Source organism: Musa acuminata, chromosome BXJ2-10, assembly GCF_036884655.1.
Source record: "Musa acuminata AAA Group cultivar baxijiao chromosome BXJ2-10, Cavendish_Baxijiao_AAA, whole genome shotgun sequence".
Taxonomy (NCBI): Eukaryota; Viridiplantae; Streptophyta; class Magnoliopsida; order Zingiberales; family Musaceae; genus Musa; species Musa acuminata.
In genome coordinates, this window is record NC_088347.1 from 9159434 (window position 1) to 9186301 (window position 26868).

General features: G+C 37.6%; 1 protein-coding gene across 2 annotated transcripts in view; it reads left to right on the forward strand.

The window, feature by feature from the left end:
- The first annotated feature begins 466 nt into the window (after positions 1–466).
- Positions 467–26868, forward strand: part of LOC135586034 (calcium-transporting ATPase 5, plasma membrane-type-like) — a 55744-nt gene continuing 29342 nt past the window's right edge. Inside the window, exons 1-7 of one of the 2 annotated variants that reach the window (XM_065130939.1) lie at positions 467–820; positions 908–1148; positions 18181–18297; positions 18370–18412; positions 18665–18777; positions 18854–18985; positions 19082–19171. In XM_065130939.1, coding sequence (XP_064987011.1) covers positions 981–1148; positions 18181–18297; positions 18370–18412; positions 18665–18777; positions 18854–18985; positions 19082–19171 — 663 coding nt within the window. In that variant the 5' untranslated portion in view covers positions 467–820; positions 908–980. The remainder of the gene's footprint in view (positions 821–907; positions 1149–18180; positions 18298–18369; positions 18413–18664; positions 18778–18853; positions 18986–19081; positions 19172–26868) is intronic. The other variant, XM_065130937.1, reaches the window with a different exon arrangement.

Consider the following 26868-nt stretch of genomic DNA (forward strand, 5'->3'; position numbering starts at 1 on the left):
CATAAGAAGTCCGAGCTTTGTTGCTCAAAGAAATCACTTAGTAGTTGCATGTTTTAGGTCCTTTTCTAATGCAATATAGATTGTTTTTCCCTTTCCAAAGATCGTCTTACAGTGATCTTAAATCCTTGGTAAAGCCACTCGAAAGAGGAATTGAAATCGATAGAGTCCAAGAGTTTCTTGTGATGGTTGGCGGCAGATGTGATTTACTATGGACTTCGAAAATGGTTGGTTGGACAGCGACAAAGACAGTGGTCAAAACATTTGTTTTGGTCCAAATAAGATTGATTGAGATAAGACAAAGATGAAAACATTTGTTTATCGAGTTAAATGCTTAGTGCCACGAGTTGATGGCACGAATTAGTGCTTCATGTCTAATAGACGCAGGCACGAATCGGAACACATCCTCACAAAGAATAATAGGAAAATGAGTGTTGTCGTTAATCACGAACGCTGAGAACACGCCGTTCGCTGCGCCCGTGGCGGTGATCAGAGCGAATCGGACGGTGGATCATATTCCCACTTACGTTTATCTATGCGTCGATTGAGTTTACAAGAGGGAAGGCTAATAACCGCCAAATCGTGCAAATCTTGTCACCTAATGTTTTCCATAAATAGTTGAACCCGAAGCTGCCGCGAAACTTCTCTCCCTTAGCTCTCGCTTCGTATTTTGCTCTCCGCCGATGATCTCGTCAGAGAGAAGGCGAAGAGAGAGAGGAGGGTAAAAGAGAAGAAGAAATAGAGAGAGCGAGGAAGAAAGTAAGATCTTCTTCTCCGCTCTTCCACCGCCTCGCCGCCGTCCTCTCTCCCCCCCTAGCCCCAGGTGAGCTACTTTAACATCGACGTCGTGCCACCAGCATTCTTGATCTTACGCACCCGTCTCTCTCTTTCTCTTTTTTGTTTGCCTTAGGCCGTCTGATGCTCCTTGGGCGGCCCAGGTCCTGAGTCACATCGCGCGTCAGGTGTCCCGCAGTAGCCGGCAGATGGACCCGCCGTCGCCGGAGCGCTACGCGCGGCAGCGCGATGAGGAGTGCGGCCTCGCCGACGCGGCGGCGGCGGCCCTCGTAGATGAGGGCGAGATCACCTGCGAGGACGACGCGTTCGATATCCCCGCCAAGAACGCCCCCGTCGAGAGGCTCCACCGGTGGAGGGTACGTTCGTCTCCTCACCGATTGATCGATGGATGTGTTTATGTTGAATGACGTTATGATGTTATGTTGCTTTTATCTCCTCCTCGTTTTTGTGTTTTCTTTCTAGTTTCCGTCATGGCTTGATGTGGCTCGGTGCAATGTATGTTGCTTCGACGGGCGACGTCTGGGTTTCGTGTGTCTTGATCGCTTGACGTATAAGGATCGGGAGGGTTTCCCATGTGGGATTCGTGTGTCTTGATTGCTTCGCCAATCTTGGAATTGGGATGCACAGGGATCGAGGGTGGGTTTCGTGGTTCTTGATTGCTTCTCCATTCTTGGAGTGGAGATACACAAGTGGGTGGTTGTATTGGTGCTGTGAGCAATTAGGGGTCTGTTTGTCTTGGGTGTGTAGATTTGGTTCCTTGTCTTCTATTGCTTTCATCCAATATTTGGATGTTCTTCGTCGCAAGCTGGCAACGCCCAAAACCTACTTTAATTTGTGGTGGTGTTGTTGATTTCAACGTCCCAAGATCCTTGAACACGGTTCCGCATTTGGTGTATCAATGTGCTGCATTAGATAGTGGGTACTAATCTTGGAAACACATTTTACCTGGGTTTGTCTCAAGTCGAATGTGCATACAATGAAATGTTACTTTTTAACTGTAGAAATATTGAGCAAGCATGAACATGGTAGTTTCGAGATCTTGAATGCTTTGCCTATGGCAATATCTTGGTTCTTATCAAGTAAACAAATTTTGGTATCAGTCTTATTAGTGGATATTTGAGTTTTAAAAGTTTCTTATTAGTGGACGTTTCGACGTTTGTTCGGTACGGTACGATACAGTATACCGATATATATATATATATATATATATATATATATATATATATATATATATATATATATATATATATATATATATATATATATATATATATAATTCGACGATATCGTCTCTCTCTTCTCTAAAGCGAGGCGACGTCGCCTTATTTTTATATATAAAATATTTTTTAAAATATTTTTTATATATAAAATATTTTTATAAAAGGTGACGTCGCGTCGCCTTAAAAAAAAGTATATATATATAATTTTTTTTCCTTCTCCGAGCGATGTTGCCAAGGTGACGCGACGTCGCCTTAAAAAAAAAAAAGAAAAAAAAAAAATATATATATATATATATATATATACCGTTCGGTAACGAGTTGTCACGAACGGTGACGCATTTGCAACAACTTTGTTCAACGAACTACTCGTCGCTTTTGTATGCTTGAACAAAGACATAGCAACATGTTTTGCCTTGGTTTTATTTGTTTTTGCTTGTAAAAATACATGTTCGAATAGGTTACAGTGCACAGTGCAACCACTCATCGCGTCGGGCCAAAAAGCCCTAAAATGGCTCTGTTTTCACGTGTCGTGGCCTATTTTTTACAGCCCGCTTCAGCGTACAAAATGTCAGCCATTTCAGCATCCTGGAATCCTCGGGGTGGCATAGGGCTAGATGAGGCTTCGGTATATTATCGAGAGTTGAAAATCTTCATAAGTTCGCATGTTGACTTGACGGGAACTTGCCTTTGCGCCCGGCACCCGGTGAGCAGTTGTTTATGGACTTGCAATTGTTCGTTCTACTTTCTAAAGTCCTATGTTTCCTCATCTCTATCTCTTTTCTCCTGTGCACACAAGGTGCTTGCTGAATTACTTGTAAAACTTCCCTCTTTGTGAGGCGTCAGGATTTTTCCATCGCACGTTTTCAATCTAATCAACTTTCTATTTTACAAGTCTTTCGGGACCTGTACGAGGTTGCAACAAGGCTGAACCTTTGCGGACGCATATGTTGCAAGGACACCTTAAGATTTAGGCAATCCCAACTAAGTCCGAGAAGTTGGCGTAAGAGTACGTCGCGACTTAGGTAACTCAAGCTAAGTTTACATCTTGGCTATAAGGGTACCTCATGACTTAGGCTCTTTCAGGTAAGTCCATGACATTGTGGTATCAGAGCGGGCAAGCAATTTGAGCAAGCAACGAAGGAACTTCGTAATTTCGCTATGGCAAAACATCGTGGTGAATCAAGTAAGGCGGGACAAGCCGAACCTTTGCCCCAACCAACCGCAGGTGGGCTGCAAGTGCAAACTCGCTCTCATGTCATTGGAGTCGCTTTGGAGGATTGTGGCAGCAAACATGATGAGCGAGAAATTGGCTACTCTCCGCGAGCGAAGGAGGCGCAATCTGGATCGCCAACCGGAAAGAAGAGCCATAAGGAGAGACTCACAACGACAGAAACCTACTTAGATGTCCTTGAAGCGAGCTTAGAGGAACTCTACCAAGGCCAACGAAGGCTTCTTGGGGTAGAGAGCTTGCAAGAAGCTGAATCCCGAATTGACAAGGTTAAGGCCCTAGTCGATCGATTGATAGATGATACTAAATTCTCCATGCAACATTTGCATGAAATTGTGGTGGAACTCACTTCTAAAGTGACAGCACTCACAAGGGCACTAAATGCGGGAGGATGCAACACCCACGTTACACCGCCATAAAATTTGAAGGCACTAAGCCTCATTGCTATAGAGGTGCTAGGGATGCAAAAGAGCTCGAGAATTTTTTGTTTGACATGGAATAGTACTTTCGAGCTACAAGGCATGATTCTGAAGATACCAAAGTTTCAATAACAACCATGTATTTGAAAGAAGATGCATAACTTTGGTGGCGAACCCGTTGGGAGGAGATCCAACAAGGTCGGTGTTGGGTGGACACAAGGGAGGACTTAAAGTGGGAGTTGAGAACTTAGTTTCTACTTGAGAACATAGAGTTCGTTGTAAGGAGGAAACTAAGACAACTCCATCAAAGTACTTCCATTCGAGACTACGTAAAATACCCTGGAACCCCCTGGGTGGCACAGGGCTGGATGGGGCTTCAGTATATTGTCGAGCATTGAAAAATCTTCATAAGTTCGCACGTTGACTTGACGAGAACTTGCCTTCATGCCCGGCACCCGGTGAGTAGTTGTTTGTGGACTTGAAACTGTTCGTTCTACCTTCTAAAGTTCTTATTTTCCTCTTCTCTCTCTTTTCTCCTGTGAACATAAGGTGCTTGCTGAATTGCTCGTAAAACTTTCCTCTTTGCACGACGTCAGAACTTGTCCGTCGCTCGTTTTCAATCTAATCAACTTTTTATTTTACAGGTCCTTCGGGACCTGTACGAGGTTGCAACTAGGCTAAACCTTTATAGACGCATATGTTGCAAGGACACCTCAAGACTTAGGCAATCTCAGCTAAGTCCAAGAAGTTGGCGTAAGGGTGCATCGCGACTTAAGCAACTCAAGCAAAGTTCACGTTTTGACCGCAAGGGTGCCTTATGACTTAGGCACTTCCAGTTAAGTCCGTGACAGGGGGTATTATTCGAAACTGTATACCTTGCTTGTAATCATATGGTCTTGGATATGCCGAGAATTCGTTAGATAGAGTGCTTTGCCAGTGCTACGTCGGTCATGTAATCTGAGAAACACATTCATCTGGGTTGTCTAAAGTGGAATGGGTGTAAAACGAGATGTTTTAGTTACTTTTCATTGTTTGTAGGAACATTGAGCAAACATAAACAGCATGGTTTTTCTCGTCAAATAAATTTGATCATACTTCTTATATATGAGACTGACTGGCTTACATGTTACTATAGATAACACAAGGAGAATTAATGGATGACACATCATGGATTTTCTTGATCTCCACTATCCAGTATTGACTTGGATATATATATTTATTACATGTCACCTAGAGTTGTACTTCTGCCTGGTGTCCTCCATGGCTTTTGCTTGTCACTCATCTGTTGTCATTTTTGCATGTTTCGTTTGCTCAAAATTTATACAAATTTTGTCACATTCATGTTATGTTAACAAAAGTCTCACATATGCCAAGAAATATGTACATATTGTTACTTGGTCTAGATTTAACTTTAGGCTACACTTTGTTTATGCTTCTTCTCTTTAGCATCTAGCATGTAATTCCTTTCTCTCTCTCTTTTGGTTGAGGGTGATCTAGAAAGTAATCATTGAATCTTTTACATCATATGCTTCCTTAAACTAAGCCCTTGTCCATATCTTATCCTATACTTCAAATTCTATTAGTAGGTGTCCCCTAGAAAAGTACTCTATTTTTTCCTTTGTGTGAGGCTTACCTTTTGTGCCATTGGTTTTTCCTGTGAAAATATTCTTACTCCATAGCCTTTCACAATGTGGCTTCTAATAAGCTCGAATATGTTATAATTGGCAAAATCTGCTTTGCAGTGAGTCATCAACATTTACCCTTTTTTTCATATCCTTCTCATATAAGATTGTTTCACTAAAATGCAATCCAACTATTCTAGCAAGTTTTCTCTCCAATCACATCACTTTGTGGGTGAGTTGCGTTCGTCCATTTAAATATAAGTTTAGCATTTAATTTCGTGTAAAATTCAAAAACTTGTGAATCTTTGTAGGTTAATCCTTAAAGAAAGGATATGGACATTATGATTGACATTAATACTTCATTGAAAAATTCTATATAAAATAGTTATGATGGTTAAGTATTAAGGATGTTTTAGGTATTTTAATATTCGAGAATATTTCTTAACTCAAACTAGCTATTCACAGCCGTAGGTAGCAATGGTCAAAGGAAGAAATATGGATCAACGTCAACGGGAGTCTTACTATTTCTTCAAGAAAGATAGGTGCTACATTGAAATTTGCCAAGGCATATAAACTACTTTTCAATACAAGGTCTCAAGTCCCAACTACTTGGGATTAACTCTATGGATCTTTTGATGTTATTGAAATTTGTAAAAAGTTAAATGTTTAGTTAAGAATATTTAAATATTTTATTTAAATGTTTATTAAAAATTTTTTAGGTCTTCCTCTATCTCTCATTATATTATTAACGATAATCATTTCATATCTTCAAAATACCTTATCTATAGGTCACCTAAACATATGTGTATATAATTTTAAGTGATTCTCCCTCATTTTATTCTCTATCGAAATGATATCTAATTATTGATGAATAAAATTTTCTTTATCTTTTTTATAACTTTAGACAAACACATCAATATTTTTATTTTAGCAATATAATATTTTTGTATATGTTATTTCTTAAGTATCCAATAGTCAAATCCATAAAGTTTGTTAGTACGACAATTATCTTAGATTTTTTTTTTAATTTCAAAGATATTCAATAATCACATAAAAGTTATTTTAATAATTCTATTTTTACTCTATGAATAATGTTTTTAATCGCTCTATCCTATTGATTAATCAATTCAAGATGCCTAAGATTTTTACTTAAAGACAAAGTTAGCCTTATCAATTCGTATCAGTGTACAGATAAGTCGTTGGTATGGTATGTGCCAAGGCATACTGACGTATCATGTGTCGCTACACCTAAAATCATCGAAAATAGCTCAAAAATACCTAAAAATAAAAAAGTTAGATTAGGGTTTTTAAGTTAAGAATATGTATAATTTTAGCAAAAATAATCTATATTAGGAAAGAATAGTGACATCTTTTTCAGGCTTTCAGGAGTAGTTTTGTTGTACGTTTCACATCATCCTTCCATTAATATTGAATTATCTATCAGAAAATGATTTGAATTATTAAATTACTTATTCCATTTGATTCAAATGAATTAAATAATCAATCGATGGATATACTTGATTCTACCACCTGAAAGAATGATGAGACTCCACGGGTGATGGATTGGGGTCTTCGATCTTATATATCTATATATCAATTTGATATGTTTGTTAAATTCAATCTTGAAATTGATCCTACGACATAGTATGTTGATACATTATATGTTATTGGTGTATTAATGTGATGATGATCGTACTCTAATTATTGTGAATCATATATGTCCAAGGAGACTCTTGAGGTAAGGACGAATGTGGCATATACTGGTGCAAACTATAGAGAATGTCAGGACTTCTACTCTCACTATCGATCTACTACTTTGTTTTGTAAAATCGATCATCGTACTATTGGACGAAGAAGTATGACCAATTATCATTATACTGATATTGGTTATAAGATTCTCCATAATATGACAACTATGAATATGATGAGCTTCGCTCTAAGGTTCACCATACCACTCGGTACTGCTTGGTACAATCGGTGTGTACTAGTCCGACATGAGACCAATACGAGGGGTACATCAGTATGCCTAAGTTTATATATAAAATAATCTAACAATTCAAATAATTTTTTTATAGATAATTCAGTATTAACAGAAGGATGATTCGGAATGGATCGAAATTACGAACCTTGCACAAGACTATTCCTCAAAGCCTGAAAAAGATATATGACACTATTCTTACCTAATTTACATTAGTTTTCCTAAATTATACTAAATGTATATTTATTTCTAACTTAAAAATCCTATCCTAATCTTATTTTCTATTTTTAGGTATTTTTGGAGGATTTTATGCCTATTTTAGGCATATTGCTCAGCTAGGTTTCTAATTTTAAATAATACTGCTTGTACTGTATGATATTTATCGGTTTGCCAATAGACCGATACACAAACTTCCCACTACCGGGCGGTATTGTCGATTGGGGACCGAGGGAGAAGAAGAGAAGAGAAGAAAAAAGAAGAAGGGGAAGAAAGAATACGGAGAAGAAGAGAACCTAGAGATTGGCACCGCTCTCCCTCCTCGTCTGTTGGTGACTTCTCATCTATGCTGGAGAAGAGTCCTTGGCATCGCTTGGAGAAGAGAGGCGACATCGTGACGAAAATGATTTATTATTTATATATAAAAATATATGTATGTATATATATATTTATATATATATATATGTATATACATATATATACATATATATATATATACATATATATATATACATATATATATATACATATATACATATACATATATACATATATATATATATACATATATATATATATATATATATATCTCGATGATGTCGTAGAAAAAAATATTTTTTTACTTATATATATATATATATATATATATATATATATATATATATATATATATATACACACCAAGCAATATACCGAAATATATTGCTTGGTATATAGTACCGTACCATACCAAGTGAATCTCGAAACTCTAGTATGATACGAAATTTTAATCCTTATCGCTCGGTACATTGTACCATACTATATCGAGCAAAGCTTGGTATACTAATAAGGTACGATATTCAGAACCTTGGGTACCCCCTCATGTACTGTGTGTCAATTCGCTCAGTATGACTTGGTACACCTTGGTACGTACTGTACCAACAACTGGTCGATATACTGGTACAGACTAATAAGGCGAACCATGCTTCGCTCTATATCTACGTCGTTTAGACACTGTCATATTTGCTCAAAATCATTCACTGCTTTTCCCTTCCATGTATAAACTTGACAAGTATCTCATCGAACTCCACGTTTTGAATATTGGGTTATATATATAAAATACTACTTTTCAGTCCATGCACTACCCTCAAATTGTATAAACGAGACCATCGATTCCTCGACGTTGTCACATCATTGATCGAGGCACTATTGTCCATGTTGTTGTTGTTGAATCTCAGATTTTGATGATGAAATTAATTGGTAAATTATTTGAACCAATCTATATGTTGAGAAAAGTGCACAAGATTAACTACGATAGTGATCAAGGCATAAAGTAAAACGAAGTACCGGAGTCAAGATCGAGAGTTCGTTGGGAGTTCGAGAGTTCGTCGGGAGTCCGAAGGTTCATCGGAAGTGCCACCGAAAGTGGTCGAGAAGTCTAGGAGCTTGCCAAAGAAGCTCGTCGGAACTCGCTAAGAACATCGTGAAATCCAGGAGCTTGCTGGGAGTCCACCGGAAGATTACCAAGAGATCATCGGAAGTTCGTCGGAAGATCGTCGAAAGCTCGCCAGAAGAAACCTAGACTTATCGGACTTATTTTGTTTAGTGTATGCCTTAAAAATCAAAGTTAGCATATAATTAGGGTTAGGATTGGGAGGTAATTCCACTAACTTAGTTAAGGGCCAACTAGGCCCAAAACATGGCTGAGTTGGGCCTGATGGAAGGCCCACTTGGCCACTTGGAGCCTTGCCAAGCGATAGCACCCCCGAGGGTGGGCGGTGGAACTACTTGAGGCTCAGTCTCCTAGGTGGTTTGGGAGATTATACCATCCAGATTGGGCGGTGGTACCATCGGTAGTTAATACTGCTAGGCAGTAGAACCACCTTATCAGGCAATGGTACCTCTAGAGCCCAGTCTCCGAGACTTTATCAGACGGTAGTACCGCCAGACTGGGCGATGGTTCTGCCTAGTGTCAGAGTGTCAGGCGATAGTATCGCCTAATAATGGTAGTGGTACCGCCAGTACCCCAAAAATCGAGGATGTGACACTTTTTAGCTCGAATTGAAGCCAATTGAGGGCTATAAATACCCCTTACTTCTTAGCTGGTAACACATAGAGAAGTGATAAGAACTGAACCGAAACCATTGTGAAATAGCTTGCAAAAATTGAGAGTTCACCTCCATCGTTTCTAAGTGTGAAACTTTGTAAAAGGAGAGTGAGCCACTTATGAAAGTTCCGTAAAGGGGTGATTGATCTTTGCCTTTCAAGAAAGATCAATAGTGGAAACCGGTAACCTCATTGGAGGAGGTGTTGGTAGTGGATGTAGGTCGGACGACCAAACCACTATAAAATTGGCGTGTTCTCTTCATGGTGCTTACTTTACTTTTGCTGCATTCTACTATTACTTCATTGCAAACTGTCCAATTCCCTCCTCTATACTCACTGATAAATTTATTCGAGTCAAATGTCTTTCCAAAACGGTTTTCGTCGAACTAAGGGTTTTCATCGTACGAAATTTTTTAAAATTGTTTAAATTTATCGTTTTTATCCGCTGCACTAATTCAGCCCCCCTCTTAGTGCCGTTCTTGATCCTAACAATTAGTATCAAAGTGAGATTACTCTTATTTTGTTTTAAAACCTAAGAGAGATGGCGTTTGGCGGCAACCGAGAGGGTCACTCAATCACACGTCCACCCATATTCAATGAGACAGATTATACCTATTGGAAAACTAGAATGAGAAATTTTTTAATTTCTATGGATTTTGAGTTATGGAACATTATGGAAAATGGCTTTCAAAAGTGTTCTCTTCTAATGAATGATTGAAATGAGTTAGAGAAGAAGACTTTTTCTTTAAATGCCAATGCTATGAATGCTTTGTTTTGTGCTTTAGATAAAAATGAGTTTAATCGAGTGTCTATTTATGAAATGACTTTTGATATTTAGCACACACTCGAAATCACTCACGAAGGCACTAGTAGAGTAAAGGAGTCCAAAATAAATCTTGTAGTCCATACTTATTAATTGTTTCGGATAAATCCAAGTGACACCATTGGAGACATGTACACCCAATTTACGGATGTCGTTAATAGTCTAAAAATGCTTGGTAAAAGTTTTTCTTACTTTGAACTCGTTAATAAAATATTAAGATCCCTTCCAAAGAGTTAGGACCCTCAAATAGCAATCATTCAAGAGGTCAAGAATTTGAATAATTTCCCTCTCGAAGAACTTATCGGGTCGTTAATGATCTATGAGATGACTTGCAACGCTCATAAAGAGCTTGAGAACAACTTTCCAAAGAAGATGAAGGATATGACACTAAGAACTCATGAAGACCACTTGAAAGAAAGTTCAAGTGATGAGAACTATGATGATAAGTTGTCACTCTTGACAAGATAGTTCAAAAAATTCATAAAAAAAATAAATCTAAAAATAACACTAAAAATAAAATTAAACCCAAGAAAGAACAAGTTATATACTACGAATGTAAGAAGTCATGACATTTCAAAAGCGAATGTCCCCAAGTGAAGAAGAAACGACCAAAGAAGAAGAAGGCGCTCAAAGCAAAGTGGGATGATTCTAACGATTCCGAAGATGAAGAACAAAGCAACAAGGAAATCGCCAACTACGCACTAATGGCTATCAAAGATAAGGTAAGTAGTTCATTAGATGCAAATTTATCCTTCAATGGGCTTTTAAGTGCTTTTCATGATTTGTTCGATGAATGTAGAATAATGAGTAAAAAATCTAATTCTTTGAAAAAGGAGCATGTTGTTTTAAATAATGAATTTGAAAAACTTAAGCATATTAATCCTTCGTTGCCTCCATGCACTAAGTGTGAACACTTCGGGATACTTGAGAAGGAAAACTTGCTACTCAAAGAAACTTTAGAAAAGTTTAAGGTTGGTAGCAAGTCCTTGAATATGATTCTTGCAAATAAATGTCACGTTCATAAAAGAGGTGGAATTTGATTTGTGAGTAGCTCTCACTAAAATCCAACCACCTTTATTAAAGGCCCTACCTTACATGTATTACCCCTCATAAAATATAAATTTTATTATAAATTTGGGCATGTTGCTTATAAATGTCCGTTTAAGAGACATAGTCCACACAAATTGATTTGGGTTCCTAAAGGAACCGCAAAGAACTCCATGCAAAATGATAAGTTGAATAGATCAATTTTTTAGGCACCCAAGGTCAAATGGGTATCGAAAAATCATCCTTTTTTGTAGAAATGTTTAACATCCAAGCTAGGAGCAAGAGATGGTACCTTGATAGTGGATGCTTAAGGCATATGACTAGAGATCCATCTAAATTCTCTAAGCTCACTTGCCTAGACGAAGGATATGTCACCTTTAGAGACAATAACAATGGTAAAATCATTGGCAAAGGAATCATAAGTAACGAATCTAACTTTTTGATTGAAGATGTGTTGTTGGTTGATGGCTTAAAGCATAATCTTTTGAGCATTAGTCAATTGTATGATAAAAGATACATCATTAGATTTGAATCCAATGCTTACATTATTGAAAAACCACATAAAAACATATCTATGATTGCCTTAAAATAAAATAATGTATACACTATTGACATTGATGATCTTTGTAATTAAATGTGTTTTTTAGTTTTGAATGACGATGCTTGGCTTTAGCATAGGAGATTAGGTCATGCTAGCATAAAACTAATCTCTTAAATCTTATCTAGAAAACTTGTAAGAGGCATTCCTAATATTAAGTTTGTCAAAGTGTGTGTGATGTATATCAACTAGGAAAACAAATAAAAAGTAGTTTTAAATCAAAGAATCAAATAAGCACCTCTAGACCATTGCAATTGATCCATATTGATTTGTTTGGACTAATTGATACAACAAACTTAGGAGATAGCAAATACGTCTTTGTAATTGTAGACGATTATTAGTAGATATACTTGGACATACTTCTGGCACACAAATGTAATTGCTTTAAGTGTTTTTTGAAGTTTTGTAAACTTGTTCAAAATGACGAAGGCTTTATAATTGTATCTATACGTAGTGATCATGGTGGTGAGTTTCAAAACTATGATTTCTAAAACTTTTGTGAATCAAATGGGTACAACCATAATTTCTCTACTCCAAGAAACCCACAACAAAATGGAGTAAAAATAGGAATTTACAAGAAATGACAAGAAACATGTTAAACAAACATAGCCTACATGAATATTTTTGGACCGAAGCCGTTAACATGGCATGCTATGTCATAAATAGGGTTCTAGTAAGATCATTACTTTCCAAAACTCGTTATGAGTTATAGAATAATAAAAAACCCAATGTTTCGTAAGTTTTCGGTTATAAATATTTTGTTTTGAATGAAAAAAGATGCCTTAGGAAAATTTGATGTAAAATACGATAAAGGCACTTTTCTTGGTTATTCTTCTACTTCTAAAGCATTTCGTGTATTTAATAAAAGAACTTTAGTTATAGAAGAATCTATTCATGTTGTTTTTAATGAGATTTCTGAATCCAAGAAAAATGATTTTGATGATGATTTTGATTTTGATGGTTTAAATTTGAATGAACCCTCTCCTCCCACTAGTAACTTGGATGTATCTTCTTCCAAAGAATCCTTACCTAAGGATTGGAAGTATATAGATGCTTATCCTAAGGAGCTAATCTTAGGAGACACATCAAAGGGTGTTTAAACTTGTTCTTCTTTTAAAAATTTTTGTGCCAACATCATTTTTCTTTCTCAAATTGAATCAAAATGCATTGACGAAGTATTGAAAGATGATTTATGAGTTATTACAATGCAAGAAGAGTTGAACCAATTTAAGAGAAATGAGATGTGAAAGCTTATTCTGAGACCTAGTGACTATTTAGTTATTGGTACTAAATGGGTCTTTAGAAACAAGATAGATAAATTTAGTATCGTGGTTAGAAACAAGCCTAGATTAGTGGCCAAGGGTTTCAACCAAGACAAAGGTATCGATTATAAAGAAACCTTCACTCCTATGGCAAGATTAGAAGCTATAAAGATGCTCCTTGCCTATGCTAGTAGTAATAACTTTAAGTTATTTCAAATGGATGTCAAGAGCACTTTGTTAAATGGCTTTATCTCCGAAGAAGTGTATATTAAACAACCATCCAGATTTAAGAATACCACTTTTCTGAATCATGTTTTTAAATTGTCTAAAGCTCTCTATGGTTTAAAATAAGCACTAAGGGCTTGGTACGAGAGACTTAGTTCCTTTCTTATCCAAAATAATTTTTCTAAAGATAAGGTCGATACTACATTGTTTATTAAAAATTTTAAAAATAACTTTCTTGTTGTTCAAATTTATATTGATGATATTATTTTTGGTTCTACAAATGAATCCTTATGCGAATCGTTTGTCAAGAGTATGAGCCAAGAATTTGAAAATAAGTTTAATAGGTGAACTAACTTTCTTCTTAGACTTACAAATCAAACAACTTAGTAATGATATTTTTCTTAGTCAAACCAAATATGCGTTAGAATTGCTAAAACGGTTTAATATAGATGGTTCAAAGGCTATCAATACTCCTATAAGCATCTTCACTAAGTTAGACATGGATGAAAGTGGAGAAAGCTTTGATCAAAAAACTTATAGGGGTATGATAGGTAGTTTACTATACCTCACCGCAACTAGCCCGAACATCATGTTTAGCACATGACTTTGTGCTATATTTCAATCTAATCCTAAGCTATCTCATCTTAAAGCTGTTAAAAGAATTCTTAGATATCTTAAAGGAACCCCTAATATAAGATTATGGTATCCAAAATCTGAAAGCTTTGAATTAATTGCTTATGTTGATACAGATTTTACTGGATGTAGAAAAGATAGAAAAAGCACATCCGGAACATATCAATTCTTAGGCCATGCACTTGTCTCTTGGTCTTTCAAGAAACAAAACTCAGTTGTATTATCTACAACCGAAGTTGAGTATATAGCAATTGGTGCATGTTGTGAACAAGTTGTATGGATGAAAAATATATTAAAAGATTATAACATTCATTTTAAGAATATTCTCATAAAATATGATAACACAAGTGTAATATGTTTAACAAAAAATCCTATTCAACACTCTAAAACTAAACATATTGATATTAGATATCATTTTATAAGAGATCATGTTAATAACAATGATATATCTTTAAAGTTTATTGATACAAAACATCAATTAGCCGATATCTTTACAAAACATTTAAATAAAGAATAATTTAATTTCATTAGAAGAGAGTTAGGGATGTTAAACCATACGAATGCATGAGTCATGAATTTATTTTATTTCTATTAACTTGGTATCAAATTTACTCTATACCCTTGCTCCATCATTTAATGATTTTTGATACATTTAGTCCCTTCACTCATGGATTTTTGGATAAATGACTTGATCCTTTATTAATTCCTTTGAATCCTTCTTCCTTCTATTTACAAGAAAAGGGATTTGATTTATAAAATTTTTATTCATGGACTTTTTAGTATGTGATGATCATTTCCAGGAATAGGGATTTGATTTTGTATGAACATCTTGATCCTTTTAATGAATTATTTCTCTTTGCTAAACTATAAACTTGATTCAATGAAACTCATTTATTATAGATTTGACTTAGTTCAAATCCTTTCAAGAAATTGGTTCTTGATTTTCTAGTGGAGAATGAATTCCTCCCTTACTCTTCTTCCTCTTCCTCTCATTTTTATGACAAATGAAGAAAGAAACTTACACATCTCAAGAAGAACCAAAAAAGCTTTTGCACATCTAAAACACAAATGCTAGCTTATCCATTTCAAAAATCAAAAGTAGTTATCATGTAAAATTTTTTTTTGCTTAACTTCTTTTTTTACTAGCTTGGATAAATTGGTATAGAACTTACTTGGATATTTTTTTTTAAACACTTGCATTGTTGAATGATTCTCCTTTTGGTTGATGACAAAGGGGGAGAAATGTGATAAATTAATGACAACTTAGCATTATGAATGTTTGAAATAATGTGTAAGATGTATCATATTATAAATGCTTGAATGTATTGCGAATGCTTGAAATATGATTAGTATCGTCAAATACATCGTAAATACTTGAAATGTATCATGCTTGAAACACATCATAATGTGACATGGATACTTGAAAATGTTTCATTCTTAAAATCATACTTGATTTCGTAACAAAATGATGAATGTCTATCATTATGATGAGGTATGAAACTTATCATACTTAATTTCTTACTTTCAATTTGTATCATCCCCCGAATTGATGAATTGTTATCTTTTATCAAACTTGGAATTTGAATCTTGCTAAATTTCATATTTCAAATTTGTACATACTTGAAAATGATCATTCGATATTAGACTTGAAAATAGATATCATGCTTTGACATCATTTTTATTATGATAAATATGTGGTATCGTATTTTGAGATGGTAAATCATGATTAGTATTATGATGTGCATAAGTTTAAATGCATATGACTTATCAGTTTGATGCTTGAATTCAAAGACCTTGAATTCAAGAGTATCTTTTCTCAAGTATGACATATAGATAGGGGGAGTTAAGGTTAACTCCATCATCAATTGATTGTCATCATAAAAAAATGGGGAGATTGTTAAATTTCGGATTTTGATGATGAAATCAATTGGTAAATTATTTCATCCAATCTATATATTGAGAAAAGTGTGTAGGATTAACTACGATAGCGATCAAGGCATAAAGCAAAACGAAGTGCTATAGTCAAGATCGAGAGTTCGTCGAGAGTCTGGAGGTTCATCGGAAGTACCGTCGGAATTGGCCGAGAAGTCCAGGAGCTTGCCAAAGAAGCTCGTCGGAACTCGTCAAGAACATCATTGTGAAATCCAGGAGCTTGCTAGGAGTCCGCTAGAAGATTATCGAGAGATCATCGGAAGTCCGCCGGAAGATCACTAGAAGAAATCTAGACTTACCGGACTTGTTTTCTTTAGTGTATGCCTTAAAAATCGAAGTTAGCACATAATTAGGGTTAGGATTGGGAGGTAATCTCACTAACTCAGTTAGGGGCCAACTGGGCCTAAAACAGGGCTATGTTGGGTCGGATGGAAGGCTCACTCAGCCACTTGGAGCCTTGCCAGGTGGTGGCACCGCCCAGGATGGGCAATGGAACCGTTTGAGGCTCAGCCTCCTAGGTGGTCTAGGTGGTGGTATCGCCCAGATTGGGCAGTGGTACCGTCGGCAGTTAATAATGTCAGGCAGTGATACTACCTTGTCAGGCGGTGGTGTATCGCTAGAGCCTAGTCTCCAGGCTCTGTCAAGCGATAGTACCACCAGACTGGGTGGTGGTACCGCCTAGTATCAGAGTGTCAAGCGGTAATATCGCTCAATAATGGCGATAGTACCGCTAGTATCCCAAAAATCGAGGATGTGACACTTTTTGACTCCAATTCTAAAGCCAATTGAGGGCTATAATTATCCCTTACTTCTTGGTAACACACAAAGAAGTGATAAAAACTGAACTGAAACCATAGTGAAATAGTTTACAAAAGTTGAGAGTTCACCTCCACTATTTCTAAGTGTGAAAGTTTGTAAAAGGAGAGTGAGCCACTTGTGAAAGTTCTATAAAGGGGTGATTGATCTTTACCCTTTAAGAAAGATCAATAGTGGAAACCGGTGACCTTATTGGAGGAGGTATCAGCAGTAGATGTAGGTCGGACGACTGAACCATTATAAAATTGGCGTGTTTTCTTCTTGGTGCATACTTTACTTTTGCTGCATTCTACTATTACTTCATTGCAAACTGTCCAATTCCCTCCTCTCTACTCACTTACAAACTTATTCGAGTCAAACTTCTTTCCAAAATGGTTTTTGTCGAACTAAGAGTTTCATCATACGAAATTTTTTGAAATTGTTTAAATTTATCGTTTTTATCCATTGCACTAATTCACCCTACTTCTTAGTGCCGTTCTTGATCCTAATAGTTGTCATGTCTCTAGATCGAGTGAGTTGTTGAATGCGATTGTGAAGGTGTCTTATCGCTTGATTCGATTCTTTCAATGGCGTAGCTGATGCTACTGCCTTCCCCTTTACCTTTGCCTTTATATGTTCGGTGGATGACTATAACGGTTAGGTGTCTCTAGTTCCTCTTGATTAGAGTGTTCTTCCGCTTAATCATCCAAAATTAGTTTTTCAACTTTGATCCATTCCATAAATCATAGTTTTATTGTATTTAAGAGAGTGAAAATGTGAGAATGAGAGAGAGATATGAGTGAGAAAGAGTTTGAGAGAATGATGTGAGTTGAAAATTTTAAAATGATTTAAACAAAAATTTTTGTTCTTATGTACACTTTTAACATTATTGAAAGGACAAAGTATGGTTACCAAACTTGTATGGGACTCCAAATTTTGTTGGTTAATTATATTTCAGATTATATATATATATACATATACACACACATATATATATATATATATATATATATATATATATATATATATATATATATCAAAAACAAAGTTGTGAAATTTTGAAATTATGAAATATGATGACAAAAAGATTAAAAAAATCTAAATTTTAATGAGTTATTAATGTGTTATAGTAAAAGCAAGAAAAGAATGATTAAAGAAAGTACAGAGGATAGTGCCAAAAAACATGATGATGATTGGGACAAATAAAAAACGAAAATGAGAAAATAACTTTATGCATTATGAAATTCCCAACTAAAGAGATGAATGCAACATAGCAGCTAACATAATTGTTTGCTCTTTTGACAGCAAGCAGCACTTGTGTTGAATGCATCACGTCGATTTAGATATACTCTTGACCTAAAAAAGGAGAAAGAGAAGGAAGACCTAAGGAGGAAAATAAGGACTCATGCGCAAGTTATACGGGTATAATCCTCAATCACGTGTCTTTTATATTTCTTAGGCTTTTGCTTGTTCATCAGTTTTTTTCTTTTCCAGGCTGCATTTCTCTTCAAAGAAGCTGGGGAAAGAGAGGCACCAGGTACTTTGGCATCTTGCTATATCAATTTCTGCTTAATGCCTAATAGTTCTATTGTACTTGATAATCATGCATTTCAATGTCACGAAATGTATAAATTAAATTTTGTTGACTATTATTTCTTTAGTACCTTGTTTCATGCTTTTTATTCAGAGATCTCTTATTTCACTGCTTAATTCATTATGACTGATGTTTGTGTTGCTATGTGGTCTTATATCTTTCTTGCATCAAATATCTTTTGGTCCTAAAACATAGATGCTTCTGGAGAGAAACCAGTAATTCCCAAAGATGGTTTTCCAATCAGTGTGGACAAGCTTACTACTTTAACCAGGGAACATGACTTCGCCAGGCTGCAAGAATATGGAGGGGCAAGTAGCTTGAGATTTAAATGCATTATTGTTAATCTTCCTCCTATGTTGTTTACGTGGTTATCTTGGTGATTAGGTCAAGGGATTATCACATATGTTAAAATCCAACATTGAGAGGGGTATCATCGGAGATGAATCTGAATTGTTGCATAGAAGAATCATATTTGGAGCAAATACATATCCACAAAAGAAAGGGCGGAACTTTTTGGTATGAGTTACTATGCTTGTGTATGTATTGTTGTTTCTACTTCTTGTTTACAATTGCTGACAGATGAACTTCATTTTTTACATCTGCATCCTGTAGGTGTTCCTGTGGGAGGCTTGCCAAGATTTGACACTCATCATATTGATGGTTGCTGCTGTTATTTCATTGGTACTGGGCATAAAAACAGAAGTAAGATGTCCATACAATCTCTCTACGATAGATATTGCCACAAGCATAATAATTTGTTGATATCAAAATACAAGTTACGCTAATCTGATTGTCAAGCCTACTAAGTTTGTGGAATTCTATAATCAATCCAATCATAAAGCTTTTAGAAATAAATACTTTTTTTCTGATACAATTGCTATTTTGCTTAGTTTGATAAATAGGACAATTATTTGGCGACCCAGTGTGATACTTTGTTTTATACCTAAGTCTTTCACTTGTCACTCAAATTTATTTACATGAAGTTCTAATAGTAAATAGGTAAAATCAAGGATTTAAATATCGTACCATACCGGAGTTTCGACGTTCTGTCACAGACAAACTTCTAAACAGGATGTTTGATGTAATGCTTATGTATGTCCGTATCTTTTGGTATGTTCATGCTTTGTATAGCATGTAGAGGGATGGTCAAAGGCTTAATAATCCCATTTTAGTTAGGTTGGTAGCCGCTTTAGGCTTGTAAATAAAGGTTATGTCATGAGGACACGTGTGAGAGATTTTTGATTTATAATGGACCATTTTACCCTTTGTTATGCAACTGTTCAGAGCTTGTAAAGTCTGTTTGTAATTTGCATTGTCTATGAAGTCTTTTCGGAGACGTTTGCTTGTGGATCCCGAGTGAGGCATTCTCTCTAACCTGTTCTCTCTTTTGTTGGTCCTAAGGGACAATGGGAGGCTTCGGGGAGGCTGACCTTTGCGGATGGACACGTAAGGGTGCTGCACGACTTAGGCAAAACCAGCTAAGTCCATGACAGATGGTATCAGAGCGGGACAAGCACTCATAAAAACACTTAGCATGCAAACGTGAGGGACCTAGTGGGGTTGAGTTGAGGGCAGTCAGCACATGCGCGACCGTTTGGGGGAAAACGGGCATGGAGATGTAGGGAAAAGGAGTCGCTCAAAGGAGCGAGCATCTGAAATTGTGTTAGGACTCTAGCTAGGAGAGTCCTAATTGAGAGGGATATTCTTGTAAAACCTACTTAAGCCGACCCCTATTAAAGAGGTGAAGAGGCCGGCTAGGGTTAGGGGGTTGTTTCTTAGAGAAGAATTAGGAGTTGTAAAGGAATAGGAGTCTTGAGTAGAAGTCCTATTAGGAGTTAGTTAGATGTAGGAGTCTTGAGTAGGAGTCCTATTTGGAGTTAGGGTTTAGAAACCCTATAAACCTCCTCTTTTGATAAGCAATAGATGAATCTTTTCTGCAGCCTTTGAGCAACAACTTGGAGGGAGGAACCCCTATAGAGTTTCAAGGAGGCCGATCCCCTAAAGAGATCAACCCCAAGTTTAGAATCTACAAGGGTTCTATCACTTGGTATCAGAGCAGCGTTCTTGGCATCTTGTTGCCCTTCCACAACCATCCATCAACCCTCCACAACCGCTCAAAGTAATTCCCACAATTGCTTAAAAGATCGTCACCAAATTCTGTCATCATCTCCACCACCACGGATCATCCTTTGATCTCCTCGTGAATTGCAACAGGTTCTGGTTTTCTACCTTACTGCTGCTGCAATTTAGTTATCGTTATTTGAAAATCTCAGAAAAACTATTCTTATATTTCTGCATAAACTTTTCGTCATAAAGTTTTCATCTCTACAACGAAAGATACATTGCAGAATTCCAACCGTATAGCACCGTCAGTTTGATCTTGCTACTGTGTTTTTTCTATCCAAATCTCTACAAAATTTTTATGACATCTTTGACACTTCCTAACAGCAGATTTTCCTTTCGTTTTGTTAAAAATTCTCAATATAAACCATTGATATTTTACATCTAATCTGCTATACCTGAAAATCTACACTGTAAAATTTCAACCCTATAGCACTGTTTTTTTATCTTGATACTACGTTGTTTCTATCCAAATCTCTACGAAATTTTTATGATAGCTTTGACACTTCCTGACAGTGGATTTTCCTTTGTTTCATAAAAAAATTCTCAATATAAACTACTGATCTTTTACGTCCAATCTGCTATACCTAAAAATCTATGCTGCAAAAAATTTCAGTCGCATATTGTTGCCTTAACCCATCTATTTACAATTTTTTTTTAATAAAATTTCTTATACACTTTGTAGATCATCTTGGCTTCCATTTAAGATTGATCTATTAAGAAATTTATCTCTAAAAACGATTTTATGTTGCTGCAAATTTTCATCGTAATCCGTTAAAATTTTTCGACGAGAATTTTGCAATCGCAACTTGCACCAATTTCCTTGTTGTTATACTACCAAAATTTTCTTGATTAAATTAGATATCCTTGCTATGATATAAACTGTGATTTTTCTTTCAATTTCCTCCTCAATTCTCTTAAGTTTTTGGTGGAAATTATGTCGAGAAACCGTTGTTTCTTCGATGATAATTCTACTCTTATAAGACAGCATATACTTGCTGCAACTTCCACTGATTTCTATCAAACCTTTGCTACCATCTACCACAGATCCAAAACATTCATCCACAGCCCTAAAACTCCACCAAACCACACCCTCAAATTGCACCCAAAATAGCCACAAAACAATCCTAAACCGTAGCCTACATCCACCAATCCACCAACCCTTTCGACCATCACCTCTCTCAACCAATACATGTCTTTAACCCGACAACAAAAGAGAGATCTTAACATCACAGATTTGGTGGCATATACTATGGCATCTGAGGAAGTAATCAATGCTAAATTTGAAGCCTTCGAGGTGCGAATGGAGGATAATATTCGGACGCTCTTTACCGAACTCAGATTGGGCCGACCATTAAGCCCGAAGAAATCACACAAAGGAGAGAGCTTTGCCCAATCGCACCAAGCCTGAAGATATGACTTCCAAGAGAGGAGAAGCTCTATGACCAACCCCAACTATCCATGCATGAGAGTGGACTTCCCTAGATAGGAAGAAGGAGACCCAATTGGTTGGATCTCGCGCGTGGAGTGATATTTTCGGTACCATAAAAACGCGGATGCATCTATGGTGAAAATTACAGCTATACATCTTGAAGGGGATGCTATACAGTAGTTTGACTAGTTTGAACATACTTATGGAGTCCTTTCATGGCGACAATTCAAAGGACTACTGATCCTCTTCAGACCAACCGATTACGAGAATATTGACGGACAACTAGCAAAGATCCGACAAACCTCTACCATTCATGAATACCAAACCAGGTTTGAAAGGTTATCTAATCAAACTCATGATTGGTCTCAAAAACAGCTATTGAGGACCTTCATTGAGGGCTTGAAGTCGGAGATCTGAGGAGAAGTTAAAGCGCAACAACCGTATACGCTTATGGTAGCCATCTCTTTCGCATGACATTAAGAGGAGCAATTGAACCATGAAGCTCGGAGGACTAGGGTCGCTCCATAACCAGTAATCTTGAAGCCCTCAGCCCCTCTACTGTCGACCAAGTCCCTACACCAAAGAGGTTAACAAGAGAAGAGCTTCGGGAGCGATATGCGAAGGGGTTATGTTGGCATTGTGACGAGCCGTTGAGCCGTGAGCATCGCTGTAGTAAAGGGGGACTTCTTATGATTAAACCGATAGAAGAAGAGGTTATTGAACATCTAGAAGAGAGCCTTGAACATGAAGAAGAAGATGCAGAAGAAGAGCCACAACCGACCAAAGTTACGGTACATACACTAGCTGGCTACTCAAACCCGCAAACGATAAAAGTTGGAGGCCTTCTCAAACAACAACCGATCACTGTTCTCATCGACATGGGCAGTACTAATAACTTCCTAAACAGTAAGGTTCCTGTCCATATAAACTTACCTATTGAGAATTGCAGCAGGTTTGTCGTTAAGGTCGCCAACGGACAGATTTTGAAGTGTGATCATAGGTGCCCGCAGGTGAAACTGTTGCTGTAGGACCAAGAGATAATTGCATATTTCTTCCTCCTCCATCTTGATGATCATGAGGCCATACTCAAAATTAAATATTTGATGACATTAGGTGATATTTCTTGGAATTTTATGCAACTAATTATAAAATTTTACAATAAGGAGAAACAGGTGATACTGCATGGGAAACGTGAGGGCGACGTAACGATGATTTGCACACAACAAATGGATAAGGTTTTGCATAAAGCATGCAAGGGCTTTTTGGTACAACTTGAGCAGCAAATTAAAGGAGAGCCAATATAATTTGAAGATCCAAACTTATTTCCTTTGCTTGCTGAATTTTCAAATATATTTGATGAGCCGCACAACCTACCTCTTACTCGTCGGCATGATCATCGTATAATGATTTTTTCAGTCAAATCCCCAGCAAATACTCAGCCATATTGGTATCCACATCTCCAGAAGGATGAAATAGAAAGGATTATAAAAGAGATGCTTAAAACAGGAGTTATTCGGCCAAGTTGCAACCTCTACTCTTCACCGGTGCTACTTGTACGCAAGAAGGACGAAACATGGAGAATATGCATTGATTACCGAGCTCTTAATGGCATAACCATCAAGGATAAATACCCTATTCCAGTAGTAGATGAATTGCTAGATGAAAGGGAGCACAAATCTTCACAAAGCTAGACCTTCGATCCGGATATTATCAAATACGAGTGTATGAAGAAGTCATACCAAAAACCGCCTTTCAAACACACAACGGCCACTATGAATTTTTACTTTCTTCAACAAAAGGTGAAATATCTTGGGCATATCATATCAGAGGAAGGTGTGACGGTGGACCCCTTCAAAATTTAAGCAATGCAAAACTGGCCTACCTCGAGGAACATAAAATTGCTACATGGCTTTCTGGGTTTAACAGGCTACTACCGTAAGTTCGTGAAAAACTATGGAAAGATCAGTGCACCACTTACGTCCTTACTGGAAAAAGATGTCTTCTAATGGTTGGACAGAGCCTCCACTGCCTTCGACAAACTTAAGGCAGCCATAACGACGACGCCGGTGCTAGCACTACCATATTTCAACCGACCCTTCATCATTAAGGTCGATGAATCTGGAGACAGAATGGGAGATGTTCTCATGCAAGATGGTCGACCACTCACATACATTAGCAAGACATTGGCTCCCCCCTATCAAAACATGTTAACATATGATAATGAGATACTCTCCATTGTGCACACAACAACGAGGTGGAGATCGTACTTGATCAAGTAATACTTTCAAATCAAGACCGATCATAAAAGCCTAAAATATCTCTTGGAGTAGAAGATATCTTCCCCTGAGCAACAAAAATGGGTAACAAAACTTCTTGGATTTGATTATGAAATAACTTATAAAAATTGGAAAGAGAATGTTGTTGCAGATGCGCTTTCGCAGCTACCTGAGCAAGCTGAATTTTCGATCATTTTACTTCAAACCAGCGACTTCCTTGAGGATATTAAGATGGAATGGCAGGAAGATTCGGAGACTAGTAAGATCAAAAAAAAATTAGAGGAAGCACCAAGCTCCGTGGCTCATTACAATTGAGACTCAAAAGAATTATACTATAAGGGTACTAAATTGAAAAAGAGTATGACATATCACCCACAAATCGACGGCCAGACAGAAGTTGTAAATAGGTGCTTGGAGACGGCCCAAATTCACCCACCAAATATGACTATCCAAGGAGAACTCCAGACCCAGCCAAGTGCCATTTTTGATCGATGGATCGTGACTCGACAATAATGACCCACTACTAAAGTGTTAATACAGTGGGTGAACCTACTAACAGAAGATGTCACTTGGGAGAACTATGACGACTTGAAGATCAAATTCTTAAAATTCATAAATTGTCAACCTCGATGACAAGGCTGATTTGAAGAGGGCGGGCGGGTCTGTTAGGACTCTAGCTAGAAGAGTCCTAATTGAGAGGGATATTCATGTAAAACCTATCTAAGCCGACCCTTATTAAAGAGGTGAAGAGGTCGGTTAGGGTTAGGAGGTTGTTTCTTAGAGAAAAATTAAAAGTTGTAAAGGAATAGGAGTCTTGAGTAGAAGTCCTATTAGGAGTTGGTTAGAAGTAGGAGTCTTGAGTAGGAGTCCTATTAGGAGTTAGGGTTTAGAAACCCTATAAATAGTCATGTATTCCTCCTCTTTTGATAAGCAATAGATGAATCTTTTCTGCAGCCTTTGAGCAGCAACTTGGAAGGAGAAACCCCTATAGAGTTCCAAGGAGGCCGATCCCCTAAAGAGATCAACCCCAAGTTTAGAATCTGCAAGGGTTCTAACAGATTGACATTTAGAGGAATGGCCAACTCTTCGCGTAAGAGGCACCACGAGAACAGGCAAGCTTGGAAGAATGTGGGGCACACAAAGGGTGGGATGGCTGAGTTTGAGCTACGACTCAACGTTGACAACTATACTTGATGGTGCTCAAGGCAAACGAGGCGCTTGGTAAAGGATGAGACCATACAAGGTAGAATGAGTTGCTCAACGACTGAAAGAGTTATGCAAAGCTCACAGAGGTGAGGGGAATTGCTAGCTCGAAGAATTTGGTACTCATGCATGGGCTTGTATGCGGACGATGGAATGTTCGTGGCCATCCCAAGGCGACCGAAACTCGGCGCTATGGAGCATTGAAACTTTCTCTTCGGCATGTGAAGGATACGTCCGTAGGAGGCTGAAGTGTGTAACGAGTTCAGCATGTTGCTAGGCCTTGAGTGGTGTAGCGGGGGCTGACTTGACGTAGAGTCGCAATCTAGCAAGTGCGTTTGCAGGAGGCAAAACAATGCACAGTTTGTTCAGCAGATCGGAGTAGTCCAAGGGGATGGTGGTCTCCGAAACGAAGAGAGGTGTTGCTCCAACGGGACAGTTATCCAAGAGGGATAAGCCCCGGCTCTCCAAAGGGAGAATCATGTGGGACGGATCTCACATGTTGAGGAGTACCTCAACAAACAACAACTCCACGAAGCTCAATGAACTAAGTAAGCAATGAGGAGTCATCGCATGATCTCGCTCGAGAGAATGCATTGGTGGATGCATTGCGAGATCAAGTGGGGGAGCGACCCAAAGCAACACAAATGAAGGCACACTTGGAGTCGATATGGAGATCGTACTCAAGGGAGGGCTGACCCGTGGAATGGTGGGCACGAGGGCCACCATCAACTCAATGCAAAAACAAGGAGCAGAGCAACTTGGGTATAACTTGACGAAGTACCTAAGCCGCATAAAGGGAGCCAGCATAGAAGTTGGAACATAGAGTGGAGGCACAGTGCTTTCCTTGGACAGAGGTCAAGGATATGAACTCCTACAGAGGTAGGAGCAATATCATGTTGTTCAATGGGTCCTTTATTCTGACGGAGCGGACTAATCTTGCATGGTGTCAAAGATGAAGGGAGCTTCTGGGCACATGCACCTTATCTCGAAAAAGCATTTGATGAAAGAACTAAGGTGACTCAATTTGCGAAGGTGAAGTTGGGTTTAGAAGGCCTTGGCACGGGGCAAGAGGATGCGAAGGCAGGGTACTCTTGAAGAATATGCCATAGTGTTGCCGTTCAAGTTGCTAGGCAGGAAGCGATGCGCAACGAAGATTATGCTGGTAGGAGCAGAGGCCTAGGATCCAGACAATAGTACACTAATTACAATGAAGTCGGTGGACTTCGGGAGCTACTAGGTGACGGACTATCCTAGAGCAGTGCTTCATCTAGGTGTGACCCAAGAGTGGGTGGATAAAGGTCGATTGCCAAAGAAGCGAACAAAATCGAAGGTGGAAGAGACCCTGCGATGTATTGGTAGAGGCCACA